The sequence below is a fragment of the Saccoglossus kowalevskii genome, chromosome 18, assembly GCF_978046115.1.
Source record: "Saccoglossus kowalevskii chromosome 18, keSacKowa6.1, whole genome shotgun sequence".
NCBI lineage: Eukaryota > Metazoa > Hemichordata > Enteropneusta > Harrimaniidae > Saccoglossus > Saccoglossus kowalevskii.
Window position 1 is genome coordinate 29257406 of NC_140658.1, and position 23153 is coordinate 29280558.

At 36.2% G+C, this 23153-nt stretch overlaps 1 protein-coding gene across 1 annotated transcript in view; it reads left to right on the forward strand.

The window, feature by feature from the left end:
- Nucleotides 1–23153, forward strand: part of LOC102800616 (uncharacterized) — a 57804-nt gene extending 34651 nt beyond the window's left edge. Inside the window, exons 2-4 of the mRNA XM_078007771.2 lie at nt 8045–8167; nt 10234–10323; nt 18403–23153. Coding sequence (XP_077863897.1) covers nt 8092–8167; nt 10234–10323; nt 18403–19085 — 849 coding nt within the window. The 5' untranslated portion in view covers nt 8045–8091 and the 3' untranslated portion in view covers nt 19086–23153. The remainder of the gene's footprint in view (nt 1–8044; nt 8168–10233; nt 10324–18402) is intronic.

Consider the following 23153-nt stretch of genomic DNA (forward strand, 5'->3'; position numbering starts at 1 on the left):
TCGTTTTCCCAGAGTGTCATAGGATTCATCAAATGGTTATCCTTGTACAATTTCGTTTTCCCAGAGTGTCATAGGATTCATCAAATGATTATCCTTGTACAATTTCGTCTCCCCAGAGTGTCATAGGATTCATCAAATGGTTATCCTTGTACAATTTCGTCTTCCCAGAGTGTCATAGGTTTCATCAAATGGTTATTCTTGTACAATTTCGTTTTCCCAGAGTGTCATAGGATTCATCAAATGGTTATCCTTGTACAATTTCGTTTTCCCAGAGTGTCATAGGGTTCATCAAATGGCTATCCTTGTACAATTTCGTCTTCCCAGAGTGTCATAGGTTTCATCAAATGGTTATTCTTGTACAATTTCGTTTTCCCAGATTGTCATAGGATTCATCAAATGGTTATCCTTGTACAATTTCGTCTTCTCAGAGTGTCATAGGATTCATCAAATGGTTATCCTTGTACAATTTCGTCTTCCCAGAGTGTCATAGGATTCATCAAATGGTTATCCTTGTACAATTTCGTTTTCCCAGAGTGTCATAGGATTCATCAAATGGCTATCCTTGTACAATTTCGTCTTCCCAGAGTGTCATAGGTTTCATCAAATGGTTATTCTTGTACAATTTCGTTTTCCCAGATTGTCATAGGATTCATCAAATGGTTATCCTTGTACAATTTCGTTTTCCCAGAGTGTCATAGGATTCATCAAATGGCTATCCTTGTACAATTTCGTCTTCCCAGAGTGTCATAGGATTCATCAAATGGCTATCCTTGTACAATTTCGTTTTCCCAGAGTGTCATATGATTCATCAAATGGTTATCCTTGTACAATTTCGTTTTTTCCAGAGTGTCATAGGATTCATCAAATGGCTATCCTTGTACAATTTCGTCTTCCCAGAGTGTCATAGGATTCATCAAATGGTTATCCTTGTACAATTTCGTTTTCCCAGAGTGTCATAGGATTCATCAAATGGTTATCCTTGTACAAATTCGTTTTCCCAGAGTGTCATAGGATTCATCAAATGGTTATCCTTGTACAATTTCGTTTTCCCAGAGTGTCATAGGATTCATCAAATGATTATCCTTGTACAATTTCGTCTCCCCAGAGTGTCATAGGATTCATCAAATGGTTATCCTTGTACAATTTCGTCTTCCCAGAGTGTCATAGGTTTCATCAAATGGTTATTCTTGTACAATTTCGTTTTCCCAGAGTGTCATAGGATTCATCAAATGGTTATCCTTGTACAATTTCGTTTTCCCAGAGTGTCATAGGGTTCATCAAATGGCTATCCTTGTACAATTTCGTTTTCCCAGAGTGTCATAGGTTTCATCAAATGGTTATTCTTGTACAATTTCGTTTTCCCAGATTGTCATAGGATTCATCAAATGGTTATCCTTGTACAATTTCGTCTTCCCAGAGTGTCATAGGATTCATCAAATGGTTATCCTTGTACAATTTCGTCTTCCCAGAGTGTCATAGGATTCATCAAATGGTTATCCTTGTAAAATTTCGTTTTCCCAGAGTGTCATAGGATTCATCAAATGGCTATCCTTGTACAATTTCGTCTTCCCAGAGTGTCATAGGTTTCATCAAATGGTTATTCTTGTACAATTTCGTTTTCCCAGATTGTCATAGGATTCATCAAATGGTTATCCTTGTACAATTTCGTTTTCCCAGAGTGTCATAGGATTCATCAAATGGCTATCCTTGTACAATTTCGTCTTCCCAGAGTGTCATAGGATTCATCAAATGGCTATCCTTGTACAATTTCGTTTTCCCAGAGTGTCATATGATTCATCAAATGGTTATCCTTGTACAATTTCGTTTTTTCCAGAGTGTCATAGGATTCATCAAATGGCTATCCTTGTACAATTTCGTCTTCCCAGAGTGTCATAGGATTCATCAAATGGTTATCCTTGTACAATTTCGTCTTCCCAGAGTGTCATAGGATTCATCAAATGGTTATCCTTGTACAATTTCGTCTTCCCAGAGTGTCATAGGATTCATCAAATGGTTATCCTTGTACAATTTCGTCTTCCCAGAGTGTCATAGGATTCATCAAATGGTTATCCTTGTACAATTTCGTCTCCTCAGAGTATCACCAGTACTAACCTGCTTTTAATTTAGTTTTCAGTGACGATATTAAAGTCTGATTTTAATTTCGAAATATAACAACTACAAAAATGACACATTGTCGAATGTGCCAGTCACCTTACTAACTTAGCTACTTGGCGTGCCATTAAATTGCCGTGGTAAGCCAGTTAAGCCAGTAAGAAGTTATTACTCTCCAGCTGAGTGTGAGTAATTATAAGCACATAGACACTGCCCATTCATTCGTCACTTCGCGGTCACGTAGGGCATATCCCACTATGACATTCACTCAGTTAACCAGTCAAGCGTCTAGTGACTCATTTAACATCATCTCGTCTTACTTGAACAAGCCGTTACATGTTAATTTTAAAATTTTCAAACAATGGCAGTCAAATTCCTTTTCTTCAGTAAAAGTATGTACAAAAGTAATCATAGAATAGCCAGTCTGCCACGAACGATTTTTAGGGTGATGTTATTCCATACAATATAACTAATACAACATAAAACAACATATCTTGGACAAATCATTGAACAGCAATCAGCACCACAAGAGTATTACATAACCTAACCGTGAGTAAAATCTGTCTTTTATGTTATCATACATTTTGTTATTAGTGAGCATAACCAAATTATAAATTGGGCCAGTAATGAATTCTATATAATTAAAATTAATTATTTAATTGCATTCCCAGGTATTCACTCAGCATTACAGTTTTATTGAACAATTTGTATGTATTTGCAACGATTTTCTTGTTAAACTTGGACGAATAGATAGGTTTCCTATTGGCTAACATCTTTGATCAAAAGTATTACAAAATATTCCATGGTTTTAGTTTGTGAATGGTAAGAGCAGTTGACTGTGGCGTTCACCATATTCAGTTTTGCCATCCTACCCAAGTGTAAATCATGCTGTATGATCAGATCAAATTTAAAATACTTGAGTAATTAGATGTTTTTGAGTTTTCCTAAATCCAGAAAATATATTAGTAGACTACATCAGTCAATGTTAAAGTCACGGGCGAATCCGAAAACTCCCCCTCTCAATGCGTGCGTCCTTCCGCTTCTGTATCTCAGACATGCCTAGCACATTCATTTATTTCATATAATTCAAGATGGCCGAATTTCAGCCATTTTAGTGATAACAACTCGTCAGATCGGATTGAAAATGACCGACTGGCGGTCATTTTTTTTTTGAAGAAATGCAGTGTCAGAGTTATATATTTCAATCAAACGTAATGGGTTCTTGATGCACTTAATTTTTTCCAGATTTGATTCAAAATGCTGATTTTTGATCCATATTGCTAACATGGATAGACTGATCATGATCAAATTCCATACATACGTCATTTAACACATTTGCATATGCATAAATGCATAAAATATATCATGGCTACAACATAGAGAGGAATCGCTCAAATAAACTGGCTCAACTTTGTATCATTTCTGTCACATGAGTGTAAATAGTTATTTGGCAGTCACTAAAACCTGGATAGGGACTTGTCATTGACAATATCACCACAGCTTTGATTGTAAAAACATATTGTGTGTGTCGAAAGGCTTAAGAGATAACCGGCTTAAACATAAGTAGTTGATACGTATATGCTAGAGATACCCTTGATGCTTGCCATGTTGAAATATTGTAAGTATAAACGAAAATATAAGCTAGCAACGCTCGTTTTTTTTGCCTACTACTATTGACAGGAAACCCAATTGTACATGTGTCTGAAGTCTTAAGAGACAAACAAGAGGACATATCCTAATGCATTTGTTGTATCCAAAAAATTGAAGATTAATGACATACTTCTATACTGTATTCATGTGTGCATTGCCGCAATAATGCCCGTATGTTACCAGAAAATGCTACCCAAGAACACGCGAGCATTGTTTAAAAATAATACCTTAAACAAGTCGGCGCTTGTTTTTTTATTTTATTCTCCTCCCTAGATAATAATATAATAATATTCTGCAATATGCCGGCTTTGCCGATGTACGCATGCGCCAATTCATCAGATAACGTTAACGGGAAAACTGTGTGGTCGAGGCAAACAAGCGATGAAGACTCGAGTGACTCGTGTGTTTTACGAGACGTGGAATTAATAGCGCACCTCCTTCTGCCATCGCCTTGTATTCTTCGTGTAATCCAGCCCTCCGACATCGCAATCGTGGACGGAATAACGACGTACTTTGGAACACGTTTTTCTGATTTACCTAAACGTGCCATCATACAATTTAAAACAGGGAGAAATAAGGTCAGTGCCCCTTCATCGACATGTTCATTTGGCAGATACTATCCACGTAACAGATGAATGCGATTACAAGTCACTGTGCAGCTCGTCACGATTAATCTGTACTAATTAGTTGCGGTGGCAACCGCGTAATTTACATATTTCGTCGATATAAATAACGTACTCCATTACATATGTGTGTCTCGTTACACACAGACATTGACAACTTAACGCGGGTGGCGTTCAAATGAATGTACGAGGTGTTAACACGTCATAAAATAATTAACCTGTGTGCGACGTGGAGCAGCGGACATTTATGTATGTTCATCTCAGTGCTGAATATCACATATAACGCACATATATATATATTCGTTTTGGTGGAAATCCACGCAGGATGTCGACAATAATATTCCGCCTCTGGCATACATTAAAATTTGACTTTGACCTTATAATCGATCGGCAATAACAGAGACGCAAGTAAAGAACTTACTATTACCTGATTTGTAGACTTCGATAATGCAAAAAGAAGTCGTCAAAAATATACAGTTTACTCTCGAGGTTACTCTCATTAAAAAGCTACATAATATGTGCTGCTGAAGGTACCTTTCCCTCTTTGGGTATAAGTGTCTGAAAATAGGTCCACAATTGTCAAAACTTTAGCCAGGAAATGACTCATATATCAAAAAACTCTTATCAGTATAAAAAACAGTCAAAAAGTGATATCCATTTTCGGGGGTCATGAAAAGATTTTAGCGTATGTTCAGTTTTGTAGCGAACATGTAGATTTGATATTGTAGACATGGATATTGACCTTGCGAGATTACGATTAAGCTATTTTGTTCAATTCTCACTTTATGAAGCAAGACACTGCAATATCTGAGTCATCTTGTTATCCATACAACAAGATATATAGAAGTACATAGGGGTGTGTGTCAGTTACTTGCAATTAGTTTACAAGCAACTGGTTGTGGCATTAAATCAAATTTAATTCAGCAGAATCAATACTGACGCGCTCTCAGTAACGTAGCAACCGGGTCACGACTCGAAACCCGTTTATTGAAATTTACCTTTCATGTCCTTCGGGAGCGTTACACATTTCACATCTCATTGCTTCCCAGCATGCATTTTCTACTTCCGAATAAACCTCAGAAAATCTCTTGGTCACGTGTTTGATAGTCGTGACTACTTGTATCGTCACAGCGGGAAGAGAGATTTGTTTCACTATACATTTTGTGCGCAAATAGGTCAATTATTCTGGCGTTTGATTTAATCAATTAGATGCAAGAGATGACATATTCAAATTACGCAATCAATTATTGTAGACCGAATACAACATGTATGGCGACTATGATTAAACTTTAATATTAATAAATCTAGAAGAACAACTTATTCCTTCTCAATAAGAAGATTACATAACATGTGATGCGTTTTTTGTATGCTATAAAATAATAATCTTATCAACGTTTAGGCAAAATAAAAATAAAGGCCTGGGGCAACATCCCAATTGCTTATGCAATTTTTAAAACAATGCTTTTGGTATCGATTATTCTCATGTAAATTTAACAAATATGCGTGTGGCATAAAAATCGATATAACACTGCCTGTAAGCTACATAAAGCATTCGCGCCGCGTCATGTTCAATATTCGGCGTTCTTTATTTATCAACCACGCGCGTGACGACTGTACCGTTCAAATATGCTAATTATCACACATGGTAAATTGTGTCACGGTAACATAGATCTAAAAGAGCCTACTTAATTATATATTCTTTCGAGAATCGGTGATGATCAGGGCCGGTTGAGATTGCACACCACCGTTACAATACATCCATTTCAAACAAATTTCAAGTCAGATATGAACTTATTAATAGAGTTTAAATTATCTGTGATACAATTTTATACACCTTTCACTAAGACTGGCTTATTTTTTATGACTGCGAATTCTCTTGACATTTTCATTCCTTATTTGGACGTCATACATCCATGAATTCAGATTCCAAGGTCTATCGAGATGATTTGATATAATCCACCCACGACACCAACTAAAACAGTATACGGCGACAAGTACCATTACATCACCTTACGAAAGAATAAGTCAAACAATGTCGTGACTACAGTATATTTAAAGACGGTTAAGCCTAATACACGTGAGCTTATCAGACATGGGTATAATTTACAGTCCAGTCAACCCTAGCTAATAACATGCGACAGGAGTAAGTCATCGTCGTATATTAAACAGAATACTGCCTTGGAATATAGCTGCATTTTGAACTGACTTGGACGAGTCTGATTTTTTAAAAGTGTTCATATCGTAGTCCTCATCATTTAATTTCACGTTTCAGAAGGTAACACAAATGGGACGTGTGATAATAACTAAATCCCAAAGAGGAGAATACACCGTTAATATACTAATACTTGAGTCCATTATTGAGGAACCGCTTATACGTAACGTAAATAAGACGTTCATATATTCGATGACGTGGTTGTCCGTTGAAAACTGATGACGTTTCTAGTGCTTCTGTAAGAGAGTGTGCGACTTATTGGAACGGTGGTGTGTGTCTCACTAAAATTGCACTTTCATTTTGCAATACAAATAGACACGTGAATTAAATGCTAACTGTACCGCGTATTGGTAATAATTAACACGAATCAAAATATATTTGAGTTTGTCAGAAATTCAGTCATAATCTGTAACAATTTAAAAACAAATTTCGAAAATGGAAAGATTTCAAGCAGTATGGTCGAAATACAATAACAATAACGCTGACAGAATATAATGGATTTGATATATCATTATCCAATTAAAACAATCATGGCGCGTGTTCCTCTGTGGTCGGCGTAAAAGTACACAGATGTGGATACGCTACGCTGACGCAAAGGGTTTTAAACTTCTTGGAAGATGAGATCATTATAATGTATGTTATTGTCACATTTAACATGGCTGACAGATTTCAACTTATTGAAAAAAAATGTTGTCAGATTATTGAAGTATATTTGAATGGCACGCAGCTTAGGCTTTTCGAACGATAACACGGCCAATGCAAGCTTACCACACCAGTGTGTTAAGTGTTTTCCGTGAATGTCTGTCTACTTATTTAATTGGTTAAGTTGCCATGGCGTCATTAACTTGTATGTAGTGATGAGTGCGCGAATTAATGTGAGTACCGAGACTGCGTACTTAGTCTTGTTTCCCACATCTGTTCGAACTTAGACAGATAAATTGTATCCGGCGAAATCATCGTTATCAGCGGAATCATCGTTATCATGGGAATCATACTGGGAACTTGTAATATGTCAAAACAACGCATTTGTCAATGACGAATGCCTTGAGCCGACGAGTATTTTATTAATACAGATATCATATATATATATATATATTTATATATTATTAAGTATGGGAACATATCGATTCGATTTAAGAAAATATAACTATAAACCTCATTCTCTGTGCGTTTCGTTAAAATGCGGAAGATCATTCACATCATTTTACACATGTTGATCAAGATGTGAAATTTTGTTTTTTGAAATGATCTAACAAAGCTGTTTATGTAGATTAGATTTGGCTTCATTAAATTCATATTACGAATCTAATTGTGCAAACATACACAATTTGTAGTCCTGCGGCATCGCCCTTTTATGTTGTTAATAATACACAAAACCCTTGTTCTACCAACCACCTTCCAACATACCGATATTGAAGTATGTCATTTAATTTCTATTTCTTTTTAGGAGGAATTCTCTTTGATCGCTTGGTGATGTAGTTTTGGTTTGTTACCATGGTTACGACACGGATTCTGAATAATGTGATAAATGTTCTAACCGTATTATTGTTTCATTTTTTCTTGACGGAAGGTGAGTAATTTACGTGAGGAAACGCTTTCAGAATCGTGACACAATGTACTGATTTGGAATTAATCGGTTTGCGTCGGTCGGACTACTTCAATGTGGTTTACAGTTTGTTTTACGTTCAGTTGATAATTTGTCATCATTCTATTCTCAGCGTGTATTAAAAATATAACAGAACGTTGGTTCAATGTAGGATGAATATCAGTGACGGCTAATACGAATTACTAGTTGGTAGTTAACCTCTCCGTATGTAATAATGTATGAGTAATGCTTACAAATAATATTTTTTAAAGGTTGGGCATTGCTACTCTCAAATTATTTCTGAAATGAATAAAAGCAAAAAACAAACAAAACAACGATGTTATTTATACACCATAAATGATTCCACTAATTTAATTCGAAATCCCGGTACATTAATATAATAGTGAAGAGTCGGACAGGGTTGTACTGGCCGCCTTCGTGATACAAAATGTGTACATGACGATTTATTTAGTTTTGCCATTATTTATGTTGTTTATTTATAGACATCAAATAAAACTGGTGTCATTCTTAGGCGAACATCAAAAGATAGCTATCTAAACATTTGGAAACAGACAAGGAGCGTCGAAGATATTTTAAACCAAATCTCTCGATGTATATGTTAATTTGACAATTACCGTCTATGTGTCAGTGTTGTCGTAACACCTATTTAATTTGATATATTAAGGTTTTAAATTGTCATTGAATGTATGAATACATTTCTCATATAGATGCGCTAACATGTCTTATTCCATGCAAATAACGTTTTTAGGAGGTATCTCGGACTCGTTTTTGAGTTTAATGTTCATTAGAGATTTCAATGTTCACAGCATAATAACAAATAATAAACGCAAAATTGAGTTTCCCCGAAAAATTTATGAAATGGTTCATCTTCTCCTTAAATTCACGACCTTTTCCGCTTACATATTTGTTATTGGTTTTCAAAGAATAATGTTTTATGAGGTAATCGTTGGAAATACATTAAAATAAATTATGTCGTGCGTTGGCCATTTCGCATATGGTCACGTGACCGTATAAGTCAATAACGACGTTTATTACTCTGATGGGTTAAACAGAATATCATTGCGAGCCAATTTAAATTAAAATATTTTGTCCGGTTGTAGTTTAAAGTTCCTGTCTCGTTGAAAAAAATAAATCGTAGAAACCTTCTAAGGGTATCCAATGGTAGATCGTAATATTGCAAATATTTTATTATATTAAAAATAAGGTTCGTTTTACCTGGGTGATACTAAATTTATGAGTGACTCGTTTTGCGGGAAACACTAGAAAGAGATAATTTGTAGCAGGAAGTGACAACCACGTGACACTCAATATTACGCGCTGATTAGTTTTATTGTGACGAGTATCGACGTGCATGCTCGTAGCTGTAAAACTCACCTTATCGAGTCAGTCTAACTTGAAGCAACCAATATACACGCGGATTACCCCAATAGACATGAACATGCAGGAGTAACTTGCCTCATCAGTGAAATGATTGTGGAGAAATGCTCGAAACTATCAACCTATTTTTTCTGCGTGTTTCATTGAACAAGTTTCTAATCAAAAATGTTTACAGTAATTAAAAACTACAAACGTTTCAACTGGAACCCTCGTCTGGCAAGTCACGGAAGGACTCTTTAAGTTGGTGGGTACGTGTGACCTTTTATATGGGTTGGAAATTCCGAAAACGTTCGCGGCTAACCTAGTTATTTTATTGTCAACAATTGGATATCGGACGCCTTTAGAATTACGGAGTCTTCGCAGTCTGTAATTGGTTGCATGCGTAAACTGATTTCAATTTCAATGTAATGATGTTATATCCATGGGGGAGGTTGTGTCTGCTATGGCTAGACATGACTCCTTTTTATTAGATATAATAGATGAAAGTTCAACTTTCGTTTAAATGTACAAATATTTTGTGTATCAACATAAACGTATCAAGGTATAGTACGCACATTAATTTGACTCTATTAACAATGCGACGATCCAGTGGTGAAAAAGTGTCTTCCGTTCGTTTCCTTCATCTAACTTAAAGTTTCAATTGTTTTCTATAGCAGGAAAGCCGACGGCAAGGAATAAATTTCGTTCCAGAGTGCGTCGAACAGGTACATTCAGCAGTGGCGCTGGATTCGTAGGAAGCGGAGGTAAGTTCTAAAACGATTTGGTTTCCCGGGGTTACCCAAATTGCATCGCAACGACGAGATAAAGAGTTTTTCGGTGAATCAATTCAGGATTTTCTGATTCAGCATGTAGTTATCCGTGCATAGTTATGACCTTCACACAGAATTTAATTATTTGTCCACGGAGTGCTGTATTCACGGTTTCCATGGTTACATCGTCGTATCACTCAAGCTTTAAAGAAGGTAATGGTACGCTCTGGCAACCAATGACGATCTGCGGACTGTTCACGCACGTTATCTACTTAAAAAATAGATAGCTTTGTCAACTAAGAAGTCTTTGGTGTTGCCGACAAGTCTAGACGGTGATGCATGATAATATACATCGCAGTGGATACGGTAATCCCCATTAAAATGTAAATTGGCCAAAATGTGCCGGATTATGAGATATTGTAGCTGTCACGCAACTTGTTTTTAACCAGAATAACAACATTTTAGAATTTAATCAGCCGATTTGAACTGATAGAAAACTTCACACTGAACACCCATAGCCCAATGAACACGCAACAAATAAAATCTCTGACCAGTGGATGAAAATAATTACCATGGATTAACAGGTGCTGTTGGTATATCGCCATTTATCGAGTGACAGTAGGTCAAAATATATCGGCAAATATCGAGTGACAGTAGGTCAAACTATATCGCCATATATCGAGTGACAGTGGGCCAAACTATATCGCCATACATCGAGTGACAGTTGGTCAAACTATATCGGCATATATCGAGTGACAGTAGGTCAAACTATATCGGCATATATCGAGTGACAGTAGGTTAAACTATATCGGCATATATCAAGTGACAGTAGGTCAAACTATATCGCCATACATCGATTGACAGTAGGCCAAACTATACCGGCATATATCGAGTGACAGTAGGTCAAACTATACCGGGATATATCGAGTGAAAGTGGGTCAAACTATATCGCCATATATCCAGTGACAGTAGGTCAAACTATATTGCCATACATCGATTGACAATAGGTCAAACTATATCGCCATATATCGAGTGACAGTAGGTAAAAGTATATCGCCATATATCCAGTGACAGTAGGTCAAACTATATCGCCATATATCGAGTGACAGTAGGCCAAACTTTATCGCCATATATCGAGTGACAGTAGGTCAAACTATATCGCCATATATCGAATGACAGTAGGTCAAACTATATCGCCATATATCGAATGACAGTAGGTCAAACTATATCGCCATATATCGAGTGACATTAGGTCAAACTATATCGCCATATATCGAGTGACAGTAGGTCAAACTATATCGCCATATATCGAGTGACAGTAGGTCAAACTATATCGCCATATATCGAGTGACAGTAGGTCAAACTATATCGCCATATATTGAGTGACAGTAGTTCAAACTATATCGCCATATATCCAGTGACAGTAGGTCAAACTATATCGCCATACATCGATTGACAGTAGGTCAAACTATATCGCCATATATCGAGTGACAGTAGGTAAAACTATATCGCCATATATCCAGTGACAGTAGGTCAAACTATATCGCCATATGTCGAGTGACAGTAGGCCAAACTTTATCGCCATATATCGAGTAACAGTAGGTAAAACTATATCGCCATATATCCAGTGACAGTAGGTCAAACTATATCGCCATATATCGAGTGACAGTAGGCCAAACTTTATCGCCATATATCGAGTGACAGTAGGTAAAACTATATCGCCATATATCCAGTGACAGTAGGTCAAACTATATCGCCATATATCGAGTGACAGTAGGCCAAACTATATCGCCATATATCGAGTGACAGTAGGCCAAACTTTATCGCCATATATCGAGTGACAGTAGGTCAAACTATATCGCCATATATCGAGTAACAGTAGGTCAAACTATATCGCCATATATCGAGTGACAGTAGGTCAAACTATATCGCCATATATCGAGTGACAGTAGGTCAAACTATATCGGCATACATCGAGTGACAGTAGGTCAAACTATATGGCCATATATCAAGTGACAGTAGGTCAAACTATATCGCCATATATCGAGTGACAGTAGGTCAAACTATATCGCCATATATCGAGTGACAGTAGGTCAAACTATATCGCCATATATCGAGTGACAGTAGGTCAAACTATATCGCCATATATCGAATGACAGTAGGTCAAACTATATCGCCATATATCGAGTGACAGTAGGCCAAACTTTATCGCCATATATCGAGTGACAGTAGGTCAAACTATATCGCCATATATCGAGTGACAGTAGGTCAAACTATATGGCCATATATCAAGTGACAGTAGGTCAAACTATATCGCCATATATCGAGTGACAGTAGGTCAAACTATATCGCCATATATCGAGTGACAATAGGTCAAACTATATCGCCATATATCGAGTGACAGTAGGTCAAACTATATCGCCATATATCGAGTGACAGTAGGCCTAACTTTATTGCCATATATCGAATGACAGTAGGTCAAACTATATCGCCATATATCGAGTGACAGTAGGCCAAACTTTATTGCCATATATCGAATGACAGTAGGTTAAAATATATCGCCATATATCGAGTGACAGTAGGCCAAACTTTATCGCCATATATCGAATGACAGTAGGTCAAACTATATCGCCATATATCGAGTGACAGTAGGCCAAACTTTATCGCCATATATCGAATGACAGTAGGTTAAAATATATCGCCATATATCGAGTGACAGTAGGTCAAAATATATGGCCATATATCGAATGACAGTAGGCCAAAATATATGGCCATATATGTAGGTCATCAGTGGTATATATAGCATATCTCCGTATACTATTTCCCTTTTCAATAATATTATTCAAGATTATTTTACTACACGCTGCCGTACAATTAAACGGCGCGTTCCCACTGTTTAATCGATACCACGAGGTGTCTGCCTATCTTGTGAAGTCAACAAATATTAGTGGACATTTTCATGAGTTATAATAATTTCTTCTATAAGTGAATATGCAACATTTGTGTGTATACCAATATTCAAAAAAATAAAAACAATAACATTGTCACGGCTGGATTAGTCTAGCGTATTGGCTAATTCGACATTCCAATCCACATGTGTTGTTTAAAGAACAATGCGACCAGGATCATTTCCTTTAAACGAATTTAGGTCATATTCATCGCAAAAATGAACATTTTTCGTAGTGTCGTTTCCCATGAAAGTTACTTAACCTTGTTCATTACCATTCATTCTTTCCCCAAATGTAAATAGGTGATTGAAAATACTTCTTAAATTTTAACGGTACGTAATCGACGCCCATAGCAAGTATTTTCAGTCGTCTGACCCATCGTTGTCGTGTAAAGAATTTGTTACATTACGTATATTTAGAGAAGAGGGATTTGTGCTAAGAATGCTTGGCAGCAGTACAACTACATTTGATTATAAATCTGTGTAAAGATTTCCCTCAGCAGAAAGAACATTAGAAATGTCTTCAGCATTGTATCATCTTCCCACCACTGGTAGCTGCTTTCTGCTTTTTAAAAGCTCGGTATTTATGCACACAATTATTTACCCAACCGTTATTTTGATTTTATTTATGCCATCAATTCATCCTTAGTAGACGGAGATTGCATTCTGACATTCAACGGAGTTCATTTTGGGCGTGATGGATCACTGGGCAGTAATTACGTTATATATCCCCATAAACTCGTTTATAAGTCGGTTCTCGGTCGGATCTTATGCATCGCCGATGGGGTTGAACCAGTCTGTGCTCAACGCCGGTTTGTCATAGCAATCAACGTCTAATTCCTGAGAAAATGATTCACTCCATGCAGCGAGTTTTGATATTCTGACGGTGTGCGTGCGAGCCGATGTTATAGGCGGTTTTCTTGTATAAATATTCAGAGTTACAATTAAATATGAATGAACTCACAGAATGTCACGTGGGACTCATTTCGAACACTACGCGGCGCGGCGACTCTAACACCATCTTTGTCAATGGCTTTCGTTTTCACTGTTTCTGTCGGTGAACTGCCCAGTACGTTTGAGGTGTTATACGAAAAACAACAAACTTAAAAGCCTGACCCCATAAACAGTTGTACAATAATCAATAGTCTCGTCCTTCAAACATATATGTATTACACCTCTGCATAGCAGGTAAATGTTTGATTTGAAACACCGGGAAATTCTGAAAAAGTTGCATTCTTTTGCATTCGTCGTAGACCTTGAACGAACCTACAAGTTTCTGACAGAATATTTCGCAAAGCAAAAATGTTATTATCTCGTTTTGAGGAATATATACTGTCGATATCATTGCTCCGGCTACAGTTATGAATGGCAATATAATTCAATTAAATACGTACATTTTTAAAAGTAAAGAGGATAGTCTCGATTCATGTCTGGTAGGTTTATAGACTAGGATTAACAAATTGTATATCCTTGCGAAGGGCTGTGTAAACGAAATCACATTCCGTTCAGAATCTAGAAACCCTAGAGATACGTGGATTTGATTGGATTTGATTGGAATTGTAGATCCCGGACTACTTCAAGTTGGCTTCTGTTCGTCGAAGGTGAGCTCATAGTTAGCTGAATGTTCATCTAATAAATGTAGGTAACCATGGTAACTGCACTGTACCGAGCAGGGTGCATCTGAATATGAATAGCATAACATATGCCACACTCAATTTCTATGACAACCGCATCTGTCGTGATACAAGGATGTGTTCAGCCCGAGTGGTCAACTCGGTGTGTAGTCAGATTCGTGGCAAAGCACTGTGGTGCAGTCGATGTCCGTTTACCATGCACTTGCAGACTCCTATGAGTAGATATGAAACGTGTCAATCCAGGTTAATGGATTAAAACTCTTATTGACCAACGTTCATAGATTCGATCGAACAATATTGACGATATAAAAAGCGTCTTGTTACGTCATAGAAGCACTTAGTTTTCGAAGGCGAGGCAATGCAACGGCGCATTCTTCTGATACACCAGTGAATCAGCACATACAATAGCACATAGACATTTCAGCAAAAAACGCTATGGACATTAACGAAGCCGTAGAGGAACGCCCTGCTTCAAATAATATCCAACTCAAGGACACGCAGACGTTTTCGATTAGGCGTATTAGGAATTCACGAGTTGTCGATATTTCCAGCCGGTAATAGGTTGACCTTTGTTTACAATCACGTATCCATTAAAGGTTACTGTAAACCTCATGGGGGTTTTCGTTTATATCACTCAGTCTGATGGTACGTTTAGTTTTGTAATATTTACAATTGAAATCGTCCTTGACTGAAACGTTCCGGATAGTTCAATTAATGTCACAATTTTATACAGGTAACATGGAGTGTGTTACCAATTATATATTTACATCCCGACACAAAATCTAATTGTATTTATAAGCGTACAAAACAGCGAACAATTACCGACTTATACTGCTAGAGACAGGAGAAATGCGTAATTTAAAGCGGTTGTCGGTTTTACTCGATTTTATTGCAAAACACTATATAAAGTGTGAAAAGACTAGAAAACTGTGAAAGAAATATGACGTTACGGTTGAGTCATTTCGCTTTACTCAAAAGCATGTAGATTTCCTGCCTTATTGTTGAATGAATTTCGCAATTAAGCAATATTAGGAAGCCGTCTATAACTATTTACCGTTGAACCATTGGACATAGGTACATCAGCAATTAAATGATATAATCTAGAAGGTTTTTGAGTACAAAATAATGATTTAGGATATAATGTGTGTGTTCAACCCCCTAGGAAATAAAGCAAAAAGAGGTTATTCAGATAGTATATGAAAGTAAATTATTGGCATCAGTAATTTACGATTACTTGGCATGACTCGTCTGCACAGGAAATCGTGGGATGTAGCAATGTAGACACAGTGCAATAACAACCGTGCATCCATCCAGCGCAAATGTAATTATCAGTTTGAGGGAAAGAATATCACCGCTTCGTTATTTCAAGGACTACTCGTGACCACATTCTTGCATGTACTGCGGCTATATTGCATCGTTAATGCACCGGAACCTGTATTAAACCTCCATGGTGCAGCCAACGTTACTTTGCATATGAAAGAATTATACCTCCACGCTTTGCTGTATCAAATAACTATATATTATTTCGATAATACACACAGCATTATGATTTATAATTGTATTTTAGCGTTCAACTCGTTTAATCAAGCGCATTAAATTAATATTACATAGCAGTAACACTCGCTGTCTATATTGCCTTCTTATGCGATATTCTCAATACCTATCCATACCATTTACAGATACTTTCACAATAACTTAGAATTATTAAGGGAGCTGGATCGTCATTTGCATGCTATATTTGCAACTTACGATTGTTAAAATGTGGACGTAAAAAAACTCAGCACAGTATATATTGCCTTTTATAAATGTTATTTCTAAGACAGTATCTAGATTATGTGGTAGATGACTTATATGTGAAACGTTAAAACAAAGTAGAACATAGTTGGCATGTGGTTAGAATGTATTTTTGTACATTTCCTAAAAGTTGAGTTGTAAACTATTTATTTTAAGACCTAGTGTTTTCAAAAATATTATGCCAATAATTTTCAAAGCACTTTTGACATTGGCAGAGGCAAACAGTAGACGCAACTGTAAGTATGTATAGATTGATATACGAGTAGCTATGAATTTAAGCAATATGATGAACTACTAATATAATCAGTAAATTCGACGCAAATATTGTTTGGTTTCTGAACCTGTAGATGACATATTACTAAGTAATAAGCAAATGACTAATCAGTGATAAACAGCGATAGAAATTACGCAATAACCCTGCAGGCACGCGAGCTCACTGGTTCTCATTGCACGGGGCTACGCCCCAACGAATTCGAGGCCAACAAAAAAAGAAATCTAAACTACCTTTCGATTTTTGAGTCGGGGTTAAAACACATAAATTGAGCATGGCACTGTAAACATAGTACAACTATACAGAGATAGGCAACACAGTCAAACTGTTGTTTTCAACACTCCGGTTAATTTGATATTGGCCTCATTTGGAGTGCATTGTTGATTTAGTCAGATCTTCTCTTGCCTTGTGGAAAACCTAATTTTACCCAACTTGCATATTATTTGTTTGCTATATTGAATTGATCATTTTAAAGTTTAGTACCAATATACAAGTGATGAGTAAACCTGCATAAGATGATTGTTTATGAAAATAAATTTGCTGCTATCTTAACCCTTTGAACGTCAAGATCTTTTTTGTCATCATTCACAAAATAATTGATTTTGATTAAACCAGTAGTCAAAAGAAAATTTGGTCGATTTGGTAAACAATTACCACTATAGAAGAATAGAAATAAATCTGCAAAATATTACGTAAAATGTTAGAATTAGAAAATGTCTGATTTATTTAGCGGAGTTGACGAAAGCATGTGCGTGTTTCTGTGAAGAAGAAACATGATAATTTGTGTTAAAAATAAGATAAAGTAAATAATAAAGACAAGCTTACTTCGGCGATTAATCATTTACCAGCAAACTGTGCCAATAAGTCTGAGCTGAAACGGCATATAACCTCGATACGGATACTTATATCGTTGGATAAAAGATTCTATCTTGAAAATAGTATTAACTTTATATCGAATTTGGTTTGAAGACACGCTTTAGATTTGTCGCGGTGAATACACTTACAGACGTTTGTTGTGCATATGCATGGCTATATAACAAGTTTAGGAAACACAACATGATAGAGGGGCGTTGTAAGGGCGTAGCCCAAAACAACTTCACGTTGTCCCGTGGCGTTAGCTGCTTATACACTGACTATTTAAATTTAAAATTACCATAATTTCCCACACAACAAATCTTTCTCAAATGTTTTCCACCTCAGAATCCATTACTACACCTGCAAATCACAAGTTGCAACGTGGCGCTGATTGGCTGCTCGCACTGTCAAATGTAAACATGCACTGCAAGATCCGGTGATTGGTTCTGTTATCTTCCGACTTAGTAGTTGCAAAATTATTTTAATATAAATAATATTTAAATAATTTATTAAATAATTTAAATAATATGTGTACGTGCTAACTTTTGAATGTATTTGTTGTTCCTACACAGGATTGCACTTGGAACCATGGGAAATAGCCCTAATCGTTGGCGGCGTTGGGTGTTGCGTTCTTATAGTGCTTTGTATGTGTTGCAAAACGAAGAAAAAGAAGGCCCAAGAACAACTGGAATACAAAGCCGTCAGTGAGGGAGAAGAGAGTATTCAACTCCAGGATAGACCAGTCGCCTGCAATGAAAGGAAAGACTCCTACCCAACATCGCCGGGATACCACAGTTTAAAACTTGGGGGTGTGGAGCAAGAGGATGAGGAAACAACGTCATGTACGCGGTTATCAGGCTCAAATGTCCCGGATAATATGACGTCACTTCCGACCGAGTCACTACACCAGAATGGCAGTGTAGTTATCCAAGGCGTGAGTTCCGGCTATACTACCGTGGAGTTTTCAAAACCACCAGAGGGGCAAACGATCTCTGTATCAACGGTTTCATGCTCAGGGCCTTCATTGGACGGAACTGCAGTATCACCCATATCAATACAGCCGCATCTTGCATCGCAATCGAATGACCTGCCACCGGAAGTAAAAACAGGCAACGGTCCCTATGTTTTAGCAGACTCCGCTCATCAAGGTACTCAGACGCCTGACGGCCAACCTCCGCTATATGCCGACGTTATAAACGCGATGAGGAACGAACCTTTAGTTCGACTTCGACGGAACTCACCTCCGAAAATGTGAGCGAATTTATTTGAGGGCTGATAAGTTTCTATACAGAGTACCCTCAACTATATATTGTTGAAAGCACGCCCACTGTCACCGTAGCGGCGTTTCTCATGGGATCGTACTTATCACCGTCACTTGTCTAAAACATGATCACGTACTATGAGTTAATGCGAAGCTACATACAAGATTGTGCCTGATTGGCTACCCAACCCTAACACCTAACAGTCAGACCGATCATAGAACAGCTTGTTTGTGGACAGGTTATTTGACGTATCAAATTCTGACTCGTATTTATATGGTTCGGCTCAATTGACACCTTTTACTGCCAATGCATGCTACCACGTTCCCGGATGTGCTTCCATCAATAATATGTACGGTGGATAAAATCACGTGACAAAATAGTATGAAAGTCCCAAATGAGAGTTGTATTCTACTCCTGTATTCAAGCCAATTATGGTTTTACAGTCGCAGTAATAACAAATAATACACGGCCGCAATTGTCTTCACTTGGCGTGCCAATATGAAACTTATATGTAACAAGCTCTTGTATTTGCCGATAATGAGAGTCGTGCTCATTTGTTACAGGGTATTTATTTTGCACTAAATCAAGTAAATTCGCACTTATCATTATAGAAATGCTGTGAAAGTGTAAAAGAAAAGTATTGCTGCAAACAGTGCCTGAATAATGCTTATGTGAGAGGAATATTTACTAATGGATGTTATGCTTTTTTTATTTTAATGTATGCTAATAGCTTTTGATTATAAGCATCTTTTTCTTAAGGGGTCCATCAATTGTAACTATGAGGATGGGATGGCTGGGAGAGTGTGACCAGTGCAATTTATTGTTCGCTGTGTCATATCCGTATGTTTTATCAAATGATATCAAATTGTCAACCCCAAAATTTCATTTTGTAAATTCCTAATTAAGGTAGCGGGACTATTATTTGCATACTTGTTTTCATCTTCCAGTTGTGACTAAATGACTACAAATAAACCCAGGAAAGTATATATTTTTAGAATCGCCAGACTTCAAGCTTTTCACAAGTGTATTTTGCATGCCTGTATCTACATTCTACGACGCGTTACTCAATCAAAGGTGAAAAATTACTTTTTCTGTAAAAAAAATAATTACGCATTTATGCTGACGGTAAGAAGTATTTTTTTCACTTTTCCTAGCTGTTCAATAGTCTGGTAAATTGAATGTGTCTGGTCAGTTTTATGCAAGCAACGCGTTTTAAAAAATAGTGTCCTGAATTTCAATTACTGTTTTAGTCGCATTGCCTCCAACTCAAACCACAACTCGTTGGTAAATAATCGATGAAATAGTTTGTCTGGACATATTCAAGTTCCTCTCACTGTCACCTTAAAGCTGTGAAAATTTGGTGTTAATCCGACGACAATAAGTATACGTTATTTTTTGTTAAAGACCTTGTATATTAAAAAACATAAACTCCTAGAAAACGTCCATGAAGTAACAGCAAAGATTTTCAAGCTTGTTTATCGGCACAATCAATTTGTTTTCCCATCAAGGTCTGTTTTAACATGTGTAGGGACATCCAAATGTGTAAGGCTATTGGAAACCAAAACAATAAAGGAATGGGATAGCTATAATTGGATAAATTCGGCATATGAACACACCAAAATCAATGATTTTTTTTCAGTGGCTGTGTGACCTTGTGTCTAACGCATTCATATGCAAATGACTAATCTGTGAAACAAACAGGGGCGGAGACAAACGACTCAAATGTTTGGAAACTCTCATTGTGTGTCAGACAGCTACTGGTAACACATCCTAACATTGCTTTGTCTTGAGTTTATCGTTGAAACTTATAGGCACACAGATTAAACCTGTGTTGCTGATTTTGGAAAACACTACTGAGGCTTCCTTGCTTCCCTTCAGAAAATCTACATTTTAACCAACTTACATGACATTCTATATTATGTTGACTTTATCACATGAAGGTTTATAGTGCATTTCATCAATTAATAAATAAATGTGAAAATCGTAATTTTCAACACAAATAATAGTCTCGCTACCTTAACCTAGAACTCTCAAACCGGAGTTGTAGAACTGGGCTGCCTATATTGTGCCTCTCTGATGTGCTCAGCCATTGTCTAGGGATCTCATTATGCTATTGTTGAACCTATACACATTGCACATGTGCCATACTCACTAATTTATTCATTTGAAACAGATTATATATATATATATACCTTTGATATGCATTATGGGTAATAATAGCCTGCATGATGCATTTGATTTAAGTAGTCTTTAATTTTACATGTGACTACAGGACACCTTATTTTTAATATTCATATAGACTATTTAAATTAGTTGAATTAAACAAAAAGAGAACACACTGAATGATAATAAAGATACACTGTATATTTCCCACCATGCAATGGGCTTAGACGATTGAAAATATCAATTGTACGTGTTAATTTTATTCAACAACTTAGAACCGTATTTGTCCACATATGTATACAGTACTTATACATCAAACACTTTCTATTGCTATCTGCGAAGTATTTTAAGCATGTTTAGGTTTGTAACGTATCTACAAATCTATAGATTATATATATCGTACTGCACTGTGAGTGTAAGTTCACAGACACTCACTAGAATGGTTTTAGAAAAGAAACCCAGAAAACAAATTTAACTACATATTTATCTAAGTACTATTGACCAAAAGCTGTATTTTCAAACAAAAGTAATTTGATGTACCAGAATATATGGGGCTAATTATTTTTAGATTTTTAGTGTTTTTTATTCATTTAAATGTTATACAATATTATTCGGCACATGCACATACCCATCCTTCAATAGAAAATCAATAGTCGTAAAGACATTTTAACAAAGTGCAATGGACATATTCCAATATATACGAGACAAAGTACACAAATTTACACACATATACTCGGACATAGGACAATGTAACCAGTAATGCAGAAATGTGCCAGACGATTGTATACTGGAGTCGTAGTTTGGTCTGGTAGAAGTGAGCGGTAGTGCGTGTACAACACATACAACGTTTACACAAAACGAAAATTGAACAATTTTATGATCCTGTAGATGTTGAATGGTGTACGTGATAAAGTAGATATTGTGAAAATGAGTACAACATATCACTTTATAATAATAATAATATCATTTATAATGAAGCACTTGTTATTTGATTGAAGAGCGTGTACATCTTTTTGATGATTTTGTTCAAATTGTACATTTTCTATTTTTCCGAATCTATTACTTTAAAAAAAACAGAAATGGAAAAATGTTATCATTTCGATGACCTAATTTATGAATTTGCTCAATAATGACGTCATTCAACAAGTGTACACATACTTAGTGGAATACACCATATCAGTATGTATATATACAATTTTACAAATCACTGATTCACTGGTTCTATAGTTTGTAATGCCATTTGCAAACACAATAAATGTAGTATAAATGATGAATGTCCGACCTTTCGGATAATAAATAATTACCGATTCGTCTGAAATGTTTGCTCACATTTTTATTAGGTAAAGAACTGTATCTGACATTAGAAACCGTTTATAGACTGAAAATTATAATGCTTTAAATAAAAACAAACAAACATGCAATAATGTATTAAAAGATTCTGAAATCGACACTTTCATTGCTGAACATGGATAACAAATAGAACAAATAATTATTTTCCTCAATCTACTTACGCACTTCATATTCTTTTCAGCGGATCAAAACATGTTTATATATAAGATTTAGGAAGTAAAGGCTTGGAAGAATGTGTTAACGAACATGGGTTTCAATAATACCAATTCCAATTTTGTTATTTCTTGTTCATTCCACAACACAGAAGTCAAGGATATTATTTTGGTGAAAATGATGATGATGAAATGTATTTAATTATACTACTTAATGTTTAAATAGAATTTTCCATGCACGATTGTTGGTGAAAATGACACAACCATGTTGGCCGAGAACTGTTTTTCTTTTTAAACAATGGTATACAGTTTATATTTGTTCATGAATATAGTATTTATAATAGCTGTTTAGATGTGAATAGTGGAATTTGTATTGAAATAAACCCCAAAAACGCA